The 12,447-nt window shown below is 35.7% G+C and overlaps 1 protein-coding gene across 1 annotated transcript in view; it reads right to left on the bottom strand.

Annotated features, from left to right (window-relative positions):
- spg (dedicator of cytokinesis spg) overlaps positions 1-2,228 on the bottom strand; it is an 869,351-nt gene extending 867,123 nt beyond the window's left edge. Inside the window, exon 1 of the mRNA XM_090390789.1 lies at positions 2,104-2,228. Coding sequence (XP_090246915.1) covers positions 2,104-2,191 — 88 coding nt within the window. The 5' untranslated portion in view covers positions 2,192-2,228. The remainder of the gene's footprint in view (positions 1-2,103) is intronic.
- Positions 2,229-12,447: the final 10,219 nt, after the last annotated feature.

The raw sequence follows: 12,447 nt of genomic DNA, 5'->3' as shown, positions 1-12,447 counted from the left end.
GTATTAATAGTGAACAATTATTTATTTGTGTCATCTGTGAAGATAAATTTTTGTTCTGTCCCCCCCCCCAAAAAAATATTAAATATCTCATGAATATGAAAGATGGAGATGAAGAATTACAGCATAAGCATTTAGCAGTGTTTCCCCTCTCTCTTCTTCTTCCCTCATCATGATTAAGAGAGTAGGAAGGATGCCAAAATATATTGTTTTGACATCTCATTTAGTCAACTTATAATAATTCATGGTGCAATGAGCAATTCATCTTTATTGCCAGCCAAAGAACTGATGCCATCTTTGCTCTATGACAGCTCACAGAAAGGTAGCAGGAGAAATGGGGGGGGGTCATCAAGAGTCAGCTTTAAGTCCCTTCTTATTTGTCATGACCTTGGATGCATTCACAGTGATAGAAAGAACTAAATCACCCTAGAAGATGATGTGGTGATTTGCACAAAGTCTGAGCAGGTAGCAGAAGAAAGACTTGAACAATTCAGGAACACTTTGGAATATAGTGTTCCTGAATTGTCCGTAAAAATTTTTACTGACAATTCAGTAATTTTTACTGAGGATCAGTAAAAATAAGAGTATCTCTTGTAGTGAAGCAGCAGGAGTACAACATTACAGGGAACAGATATGCCACAAGCATAGTGGCATATCTAGTGTCACATATCCAAAGTGATGGACTAGACACATCAAGTTAAAAGGAAAAATCAACAAAATGGTAGTAAGACCAGCAATGGTCTAGGGCAGTGATACCTGGAAGATGACCAAGAGATGGGAGAAGAGAGTGGATGTAGCTGAAATGAGAATGCTAAGACATGCGAGTTGTACAACAAGATTGGATAAGATCAAAAACTGGGTGACAGTGGAAGTAACCCACATATCCGAGAAGATTAAGGAATCGAGGCTGAGATGGTTTGCTAATGTTATGCAGTGAGACAAAAACTATGTGGAAAGGAAAGTGCTAGAGATGGAAACCACCATGCAAAAGTAACGAGAAACCTAAACATTGGCTGGACAGATTAAGAGGGGGACCTCCAAGACCTTGGACTAAAGAAGAACATGGCCTTAGAACTGAATGGAGGAGGCTGATGTGCTGCAGAGACCTCTCTTGAGTGGGAATGATGCTGGGGTTAATTCGTGGTACTTATAGTTCCTTAAGGTCCACAACCTATCAAGTTTTCTGAGATTTTGGAACTGCAATTTTAGGATAAGGTAGCCATTAATCCTAGCCAATTTGACTGAGGAGAGAAAGAAAAAAAATCCACCACCACCAAATGAAGCCAGCTAAATTACCTTTAATTAAAAAGATCCCATAAAAGAGTTTTCACATTGCTCTAGGATCGCACCTAAGACAGGATTCAAACCAAAGTCTCTGCAACCATAGGGTTTTGTTAAAACCAACTGAGCTATGGAGGCTCTCTTGGTCTAATTCAAAATTCTTAATAAGGTGTAGCTTATGATGTACTCATATATTCTAAATCGGGTTTTGTTTAAAACATGTTTTAGATTCTTTAACCTATATACATCTTGAAATGTGCTATGTAAACATGTTAATATTTTAAGTAAATAAATAAAAGCACTAGATTTTATTATGGTAATTATCAAAATAACAAGATTAAGAAGACGCGCTATATTCCTATCTTTATAATATTACAGACCACAACTGATCGTGTGCCTCTGAAAAGGAGGAAAGAAAAAAGCAGAATAAAAACTAAACGATTTGTATGTATCAGCAAGTCACAGAAGGGGGGGGGGGTTGCTACACGTATATTTTTCATCCAATTTGAGAAACAACCAAAAATACTTAGTACATTAAGTGTTATAACAACTATAAATTTAAATGCCAATCAGAATGGTGTTTGGCATTTAAATGGAAGATTTCAGACTTTTTCAAGGATATCAATATGGGATCATTTCGCTATATCACGAAGCAACTTCTGATGTCAAAGAACTTACATTAAGATTTTATTTTCATAAAATCCTTAAGTATGAGAGATTTTCTAACTTTAAATGAAAATTATTAAGCTTCGTGAATAAAAACAATCAATTTTTAAATGTCACATCACGATATACTTAAGTTTATACATAAAATGATGTACTTACCTACACCAAACTTCTTATTCTTTGTTGGAGTCCACATTGTGGTATCACAGACTTCATCAACAAGGATAAACGCATATATAATCCACATCCATTGCTCCCCGATCTCACTATAAGGAAAAGACACCTTTCGCCATCTTCTTCTTTTGCATGAATTATCAACAATATTAGCGCCATCTATCGATGAAAAAGAGAATTGTTATATATTGTCTCATTCGTTGTTTAGAAAACAATGTAAATCTTATTATAATTGCTTGTATATTTGAGAGATGGGGTATTTACGATTTTGACTTTCGATAGTGGACAGGATTACCACTGTAACGAAAAATAAATTTCATAGAGAACAGCTACAATATTCATGCAACCTTGGCTACACTAAATGTAAAATTCAAGTCATCCTCTTAGACTTGCTAATTTAGTACATGAAAACCTTCACACAACGTATAAGTACTCAGTGGCCAAAATAGTAGAAAATATTCATCCTCAATTAAATCAACTGGTAGCATATGACTAACAGACAACTACTATAAATAGGTGGTAGATGACTTCAGGAAGATAGTTTTATATGCCTCTGGGTGTGCGTGCGTGCGTGTGTGTGTGTGTGTGTGTAAGAGAGGGGGGGTTTGATGGACAAACGGACAAAGATGTTGAAAGTTTATTTTCCACTTGGTTAGAGTATAATAAATTTAGTTTAATCCTTTATCCAAGTGTGAGCAAACAAAGTTTGCGCCTGAAAGTATCTTCAGGACTGGGTTAAGGTGGTACACACCAGGGCAACTCGTTGCAAAGGTGGAGCAAGCTACCAACACTCCTATCCTAGTATCTCCTATAATGCAAAACACATCTCCTTGCGAACGGACAAAGGTAATTTTTGTAGACTGAGAGCACAGTTCAATCTCCACTGATAGCCAGTCAGAGATGACTGCCATCACTGACCATCACTAATTATAAATGGCATCAAGTGTAAAGTGGCAGACAAGTGTAGCAGGGGTAAAGTCGGTCAGGGCGACGCCCTGGTGCTTTTTTTAAAACTATCAAAATTTTTAAATTCATTACAATAAATTATAAGAATTATAATAATGAGACTTATAATGCATTTCCAGCTTTCGGTCAAAAAATAGCAGCTTGCACTCTTGTCATTTTCGTTTCAGAAAACAAGACAGTCTCTCTGCTATATGGCCGTGCATATCACAATAGTAATAATAATAATTTTTTTATTATTATTTCTCAGATAAATTACATACATTATATGAACACACTTATGCATAACAAATACTTTCTCGTACATAAAGTTTTTTTAAATAATAATAATAACGATAACTGTTTACAACGTATATTATTATAATATTGATAATGGTGATTATTACAGATGTTTCTTTGCAATTTTACACTCTGTATATAAAATATCAATGGATATAATCACTCTATATTGCATACTTTTGTTACAGTTATTACATACATTTGATTACATATGATACATTACTTACATTTGTTTACTTATGATACTTACATTACTTACATTTGTTTACATATAATACATCCATTGGTTTACATGTGATACGTAAATGTAACCAAACTCATCCAAGATGTATCATGTGTAACCAAATGCATGTAATGCATTTGGTTACATATGATACATCTTGGATGAGAACTAATTTCTCTGCTTTCATCCTCGAAGCTTATATGTAAGCTTATCTGAGGATAACACCAGTTGGTTATTATTTATTGGTTTTTTTGCTGTGTTGGGAAGCTACGAAATCTATAATTGAGAAAATTCGCACGCACGCACGCACGCACGCACGCACGCATGCACACACACACACACACACACACACACACACACACACACACACACACACACACACACACACACACACACACACACACACACACACACACACACACACACACACACACACACACACACACACACACACACACACACACACACACACACACACACACACACACACACACACACACACACACACACACACACACACACACACACACACACACACACACACACACACACACACACACACACACACACACACACACACACACACACACACACACACACACACACACACACACACACACACAACTTGGAATGTATTGATGCGTCGCTGAACTGGAAGCCTGAGCGAATATATTGTGTTTCATTAAGTTTGTATGGTAGTTTCGGCGCGTGTTTCTTGTTCATAGTATGTCCTTAGAGCTCTTTTCAGGCTATTGTAGTTTGTAAGGTTTCTGTATTCTAAAGGTAATTTGTTTATCATTGGGATGTAGAAGTTTCGCGTGGCCCTTCCATAGTGATTATTGTATTTATATGTGATATAATTAGTTGTCTGAGGTCTTCTTATACGGTATGTATTTCTGACTGTCCTGTAGTTGGCATCAAAATAATGTTTTAGCAAGCTGCATAGTGACATAAATGTTTTGCTGTCAGTATTTTATGTTCTGACATTGCAATGTATATAAGGTCGTTATTTTCTCTTTGTACTGTAGCGACATTAATCTATTTAATTTGTAGGATGCACAAAATATACTAAGATACGCTATAACAACGTATCTTAGTATATTTTGGCATAGTGCTTTGTATATTAGTGTTTTTAGGCGTATGGGAACTATGTCTTTTAACTTCTAGAGTTTGCCACTTATTGTTCGGAGTTTGTTGTATAGATGGTTTATGTGGCTATTCCAGTTCATATCTGCATCGAAGTAAATTCCAAGGTATCGTATTGTTTCAACCTGAGTGATTTTGCTGTTTCTGTGTGTTTTTTATGTTGGAAAGTGGGTGTTGGATGGTTATATATTTGTTATCAACTGGTCGCGTCAGTGGATTTCTGAATATCATCAATTTTGTCTTTTCTGAGTTTAGATGTATGGAGTTTTTTGTGAGCCAGTCTATAATCAGATTTATGTCATGTTGTATATTTGTTTGGGCTATGTTTGCGTTATTGTGGATGGATATTATTGCTGTATCGTCTGCGTATTGGAATATCTTACCTATGAGTGGTAGCTGATTAACATCGTGCATGTAAATGTTGAATAGAGTTGGGGAGAGTACAGCTCCCTGTGGTACTCCACAGGTTACTGGTAGCTCTCTGCTTCGGTTTGACCCGATACGTGTGATATGGTTTCTATTTTGAAGGTAGTTTGTAAACCACCTGTGAAGAGGTCCGTCTATTCCAACATGCCTCAGCTTTTCTAACAAGATTTGATGTGTGAGTGTATCGAATGCTTTAGTTAGATTAATCAAGACTACCATGAAATTTTGTTTTTGTCTAAGGCGGTATTAATTACGTCTGTAAAGTCTTCGAAGAGAGATGTTGTTCCCTTATTTTTCTGAAAACCATATTGGGTTTTGGGGATAATATGAAAGATCTCTGTGTATGCCGTGAGTTTCTTCAGTATGATCCGCTCCATAATTTGATTGATAATTGGTAATGTTGCTATTTGTCTGTAATTGCTGATTAAATTTCTTTTTCCATGTTTGTATATGGGTGTGATTATGGTGGTCTTTAGCATAGTTGGTATCTGTCCTGTTTTAAATATTTTATTTATTAATTTTAGTAGGATAGGACTTAAACTAGTTGCATGTTGCTTTATATCTTCAGGTCTTATACCATCAATTCCTGGGCCTTTGTTTGGTTTGATTTGATGTATTGCACAGAGAAGTTCTTCTTATTTTATGGTTAGGAACCATAATGTCTGTTTTGATTGTAGTTCAAGTGGAGGGTCACGTTTTGTGATTGGGGAATATTTCTCTGCAGTTCTTGGATGGAGTCTGTAAAGTATTGGTTAAAGTCATTTGCTAGTTGTTGGATAGGTTTTTCATCTTTCATGAAGATGTGTTTAATGGTTTCGGAGGCGGTGGTGTTGGGAACATAATCTAGCATCTCATTGATCAGATGCCAGGTTTGTTTCATGTTGTTTTGTGCAGAGGTTAGTTTGTCTCTGTAGGAGCTTCTTTTTGCATTTCTGATTTGTGTTGTAAGGCGATTCCTTACTATCTTATATTCAGTTTTTAAAGATGTGTTATTTGGATATCGCTTTAATTCTTTCCATAAAGCGTCCTTTCTGTGTATTTCTAGGATTAAATTTTGTGTTATCCAAGGATTTTGTGTTGTTTTTGAACGAATTCTGACTTTCTTTGTAGCTTTCTTATATATTTCCTCCAGTGTGAGTTTAATGTTGTTGTATAAGATATCTGCTGAATCTGATGCCAGGTGTTCCCAGTCTGTTTTTCTTATTTGTGGTTGACTATTTCTTCGTCTATTATTGTTTTCTGTCGCTTTTCTTCTGTGGGACATTGTATGGATATTGTCTTGGTGTGCAGGTTTAGAGCGGTGAAGTAATGGTCTGCTACTTTGCACTTGATGACTGATGCAGTGTAACTGTTTGGTGGTGCTCGGACGTTTATATGATCTAGATAGGAGGCAGTGATAGTATTTCCGAATATTTCTTCTCTAGTATCCACAATACCTTAACCGATAATAATAATGATAATAATTATTATTATTATCATTATTGTTATTGCTATTACTATTATATAACATTCTGTACTAAATCGAATATATAATACGTGAATAGCCTAAATGTAAATATCCTGTATGATAACGATAACACGTTGTCAAACTTTTAAAAAAAGGAAAAAAACTATATATATAATAAAATGTAAAACGCATCATATCATATTATCTGCATTGTGCAACTGTGAACTATATTTGCAAACGATTACTGTGATAGTTATAATTCTGTTATATGAATTCCACATTATGCAAATTATAAATATATTAAGTGTGAAAAGTGCAACGTGAGAATTTATAGAACTATTGCCTAAATATTATAAAATGTATGTCATTTCTCTGAGAGGTAATAAAAAGTGAAAGTAAAGTGATACAAAATTATTGTACCGAATTGTACAAATGGCTAGTACAGAGTTGTCAAGTTGTAAAAAGTTCAGAAGATTACAACGTAGATGTGTATAACTTATGTGAAAATATTTGTATGCCGATATGTACACATGTATATAATGTAAATAAGTAGGTATGAATAATAAAGTTAATAAAGTTGAAGTTTATTATTATTATTTATTCACATCATTGATACCAAGTCAAAACAAGATTTAAATAACATTATTTAAACAACAATTTGACTGGTGATACAGAACAATTCAGATTCTATCCAAAAATATTATTATTATTATTATTATTATTATTATTATTATTATTATTATTATTATTATTATTATTATTATTATTATTCATAAAATATTCTGTGTAATCCTCATTGTTAATATTAGAACGTGTGTCGTAAACACATAATATACGAGAGTTGTTTGAAAAGTTTGATAAAAACATAAATGAAACACATTTTGGGGGAAAAAATCATCTTTATTTCAACATAGTCTCCATCGAGGACTACACATTTGGTCCAGCGAGTTTCCAATGTTTTCACCCCATCTAAAAAGTAGGATTTGTGCAAAATAGTCATTGTCAGCCTTGATGACATCATTGTTCGAAGAAAATGTTTTCCCACCAAGCCAAATTTTTAAGTTTGGGAACAAGAAGGAGTCACACCGGGGCACGTCCGGTGAATACAGTGGATGTGGAACCAATTCGAACCACAATTCGTACAATTTTGCGACGGCCGATGTGTGGGTCGGTGCATTGTTTTGATGAAAGAGCCCTTTTTTGTGCGCCAATCTTGGCCGTTTTTTCCTTTAGTTCTTCTTTTAAACGGTCCAACAATGACGCATAATAGAGACTCCTGTTATTGTCTTACCCTTTTCCAAATACTCTATCATGATAATTCTTTGTAAATCCCAAAAAACAGTGGCCATCACCTTCCCAGCTGACAAAACGGTCTTCGCTTTTTTCGATTCTTTCACCGGGCATCGTCCACTGTTTTGACTGCTGTTGGACTCAGATGTGTAGTGGTGGATCCATGTTTCGTCTACAATCACGAATCGACGCAAAAAATCCTGCGAATTGCGATTAAACATCGCCAAACACTGCGTTGAAATGTCTTTTCGCATGCGTTTTTGATCGACAATCGCGACACCCATCGCGCACACACACACACACACACATCTTTTTCACGTGCAATTTTTCGTGCAGGATGTCATACACCCGTTCAGCTGAGCAATCTCACGCACTTTCATTCGGTGATCTTCCATAACGATACCATGGATTTTGTCAATCATTGCGTCCTGAGCATGCTTCATCTTCGATGGACTTACGACCACGTTTAAACTCATTTATCCAAAAAAATTGTCTTTAAAAAGACAAAGCAATTTTATTTGAAGAAGTGGACTGCCGCGCAGATCACTTCTTCAAATAAAATTGCTTTGTCACTGCATTTTTCTCCATTTTTATGTAAAATGCGAACACGGTTCATTTTAAATATTTGCCAAAAGAGAACTACGCGTCGCATGGCTAAAATTTTGCCAGGAGTCATGAAAAAGATCATACGTGCCGACAACGGTATGAATGAATGAATTGTGTCGCTGTCTATTGGAAATTTACCAAACTTTTCAAACAACCCTCGTAGAGACAAAAAAAAAAAAAGTATTCTTAAAAATTTTACTTGAAATCGAACCGTATATGCAGCACTTAGTGCTGAATTTTGTAAAATTATAAATTGGAATGTTACTCAAGATGATTATTGAATGAAAAAAATCAGCTAACTCCGTTTATTTCCATATAGGGAGTAGGCGAGACCACGCCTTAAATATGTTCACTGTTTCTGCAACCGCACTCTTGGGCAATGCATTCCAATCACTCACCACTCTCCATGCAAAAAAAGCATGCTCCTCACTCACCTTGTTCACATTTTCCTCATACCGCTTCCAGGGATGACCTCTTGTTCTCAAAGAACGGTTTTGCATAGATAGGGAGAGGACAAGAGGTTCGACATTAATCTGGTAATAACCTCCTAACAACTTATGTGTCTCGATCGTATCCCCTCTCTCCCTCCTTCTATCCATCAATTTCTGCAAATTGCATGGTGACTCGATTCTATTTCTTTCTTCTGACGCATCTTATTCCTCAAACGGAATAGGCTTGAGCCCCCTAGCGGTTTTGAAGGCAGATGGGTATCCAGTCTTCATCCTTCGGCCTTCACTGACAATGAGCTCAAGTAATCAATGAACCAAGGCTTTCTGGAGAGTGAGACAGGGGGAGTAGGATAGAGAAGCACCTTTATCTCATGGCCTGAAAGATCAACACTCGTACTATTGTCTGTGACAATGTGACTTCTGCGGCTGATATTTTGAGATGTACGGCTAGAATCCGAGTTTACAGAGGGAAAAATCCTCATTTACTAGTGTCAAAGATCGACTATTGGAAACCAACTGAAATTAAGCCTAGAAAATATTCCTCTGGTCAACAATTAGAATCAAAACCTATAACAGACTTTCTTCAAGCATCTTGGTGCTATGGAAGCAAACTCCATTTCCGCAGGACTACACAGGCACCTTATTTTATTCAAAAACAAAAATGAAAGAAGTTCCTTTTAGTTTTGTTTTTCATGTGACTCACACCAACTAAAGTTTGTAAACCCAAAGTACATTAGTAGCATGAGTTGCTTTATTATTTCTTTATTATTTTATGTATTTTTGGTATTCTGTTTATCCGGAAACCCTGTTTCTAAAGATCAAGCATGGAACTTTTTCAAGCCACTTCAGGCCTCCAGTAAGCAGTAAGGTAGTGTCATACTGGGCGATAAAATTCATCTCCAACTCTTTAAAATATTACAAAAACCCATACCCATGGCGAATTCCAATCACAGCTTGTTGGTTAGACAGCAGTTACTGTAACACTCGGCTGATCCGAGTGGCCCTCTGTGCATTTCCGATAAAACAGAATAACTGAGTACTACAGATATCTATGAACATTTCAAAAACAGGAAAAATATATTTACACGAACACCAAACTGGCATTAAAAATATTTACTGTACACAATGTTTAGAAAAGTAAGTCATAACTACACTTCAGTATCTCTGGGTCAAAAGATGATACACTTTTCATGTGAGGAGAAGATACTTCTCTTATATGTGCAGATGTGCAGAGAATCTCCGAAAATTCTGAAAACAAAACTCTAACTGGCTGACAATGATGACTAGATTAGGAGGGGAATCTGAATATCTATGATGTCATTTTGCATATTTGTACACTATATAATAATTGATTAGTCTATTAAGGATTTTTTTTTATTTTACTTTCCAATAAAGTATGTAATATTGTCTATTAATATAAGAAGTATTCTGGACAAATGGTTTGATATCGTAATATTAGCAAAACTATGAGTTAAACATCAAGACATTTTTATTTGTATCATTTAGATGGATAACAGTATTATCAACGCAGATATTATAACAGACAGGGAGGACTAAATCTTTGATACTTGAATATCTGTTAAAAAACATTGGTAACATTAAAAACAGCCAAAAATTTGTACTTATGTTCGATTATCATTATTTATGTTTCATAGCTATCTACAGATTGCACTGCTACACAATACCGAACTTTAATCAAGAAATGGAAGGTGTTCTAGACCAGATTAAATTTGACAATGTTATCGTAATTGGTGATATAAATACAGGTGTACTAAGAAATAACACTTCCTCCTAAGATTATACAGCTCTAGTAGTTGTGTATCGTCTTGAGCAATATGTTGAAGCGACTAGGAATTGAATGTAAGAAATTATATTTGGATCATATAGCTAGAGCCATAAGCAGAAATGAAATTCAAGCAGCAGTTCTGAACGAACCTGTCACCGATCACTTTCTAACTAGTATCAAATTAGATTTCCAAGTGACATTGAGAGATAGTAAACAGTTTTGAAATATGGACTAAGCATGCGGTCTTGGGAAGTGATAAAGACAGTGTAAAAAAGTTCCACATTCAATCAATATTAAGCTCAGTTTCAAGTACCAGAGAAATCAAATTCCTAATTAATTATAAATTAAATGAAAATATAAATGAAGATAATAAGAAAACGAGTTCTGAACTGCCTCTTCTAGGTTTAAAGATCAGACAGATCCAAATGGTGTCACAGTGCAGATTAGTAGATGGATTCAATAATTGGCTTGTTTTAAGGAATATCGTTAGTCACCGGCACTACTAAAGGAGGTTTTTTTTTTTTTTCAACTTTCGAAAATGAAATCACAAGCCCTCGAATAGCCTGAGCTACAATGCATTAATATAAATGTTATTAAGGAATGCCAAATATAATCAACTTCCTTACTTTACATTTTCGGCTTATTGTTTAATGACAGATACGTTGCCATCGTAGTTTACAAAAAGTGAGAAAGAAAACAAAACTTATTTTAAAAAAAATTCTCTCTTTCTCTTTCTGTCTCTCTCCCTCCCCCCATAGATGTTAACATGTTCATTGCCAATCACGCGATATCGCGCGATGCGAGTTCTCACCAGACGGCCAATCACGCGTTATCGCGTTGACGTCGCTAACTAAATAAAAAATAATAATAAAAATTTGGTCACCACACGAAATTCCAATTTTCAGCTTGGCAATGAAAGTGTTAAAGTGATTAGCAGAAATTCAATTCCTGAAACTTTAGGAGGGTCTTTTTCAACGAATCAGTTTGACTTTAGACAAAAATTAGCTTCTCATCATGCTTTACTGAACTTTACAAAGTCACTGGAGATCTCTATGGATGACGAAAACACCTGCACAGGTTTTCTAGATCTACAAAAAAATATTTAACATAGCATACCACGAAATCTTAACAAGAAAATGGGAAACGATACATATACATTTCTTCCCTGATCGAAAGCTTTGGGGGGGGGGGGGGAAGTTAAATGAACGCTTGCTTTTGCAGATAATACTATCCTAGCACGCTCTACAAAAACACGATAGGGGAAATGCACGCACACACACACACACACACACACACACACAGCTCATCATAAATGACTTAAATGCATTCACTGTCCTGTCTCCACACTTTCAGGCAATGCATATTCCAACCATCCACCACTCTCCAAGGAAAACACCTGCCCCTGACCAGCCTTGCTCACACCCTCCTTATAAGAACTTCCAAGGACGGCCTCTTTTTCTCCTTCCTTGACTGCAGCCATCCTATGAAAAATTTCATCCACATCACTCTGGTAACTATTCCTTACTAACTTACATATCTCTAAGATGTTCTTCTCCCATCTTCCTCCCATTCATTAGACTGCAAATTACATTTGATTAATCTGTCTTCATACTCAACATTCCAGATACCAGAAACCACTTTAATCCATCGTATCTGAACCCTTCCAACATATCTTCATCCTTTTAAAAACCATATGGACAAATCTGTGTACAGT

This window comes from Typopeltis vanoorti, chromosome 3 (assembly GCF_054136105.1).
Source record: "Typopeltis vanoorti isolate ZY-2024b chromosome 3, IOZ_Tvanoo_1.0, whole genome shotgun sequence".
NCBI classification, from domain to species: domain Eukaryota; kingdom Metazoa; phylum Arthropoda; class Arachnida; order Uropygi; family Thelyphonidae; genus Typopeltis; species Typopeltis vanoorti.
This window is presented reverse-complemented; position numbering and strand designations above follow the sequence as displayed.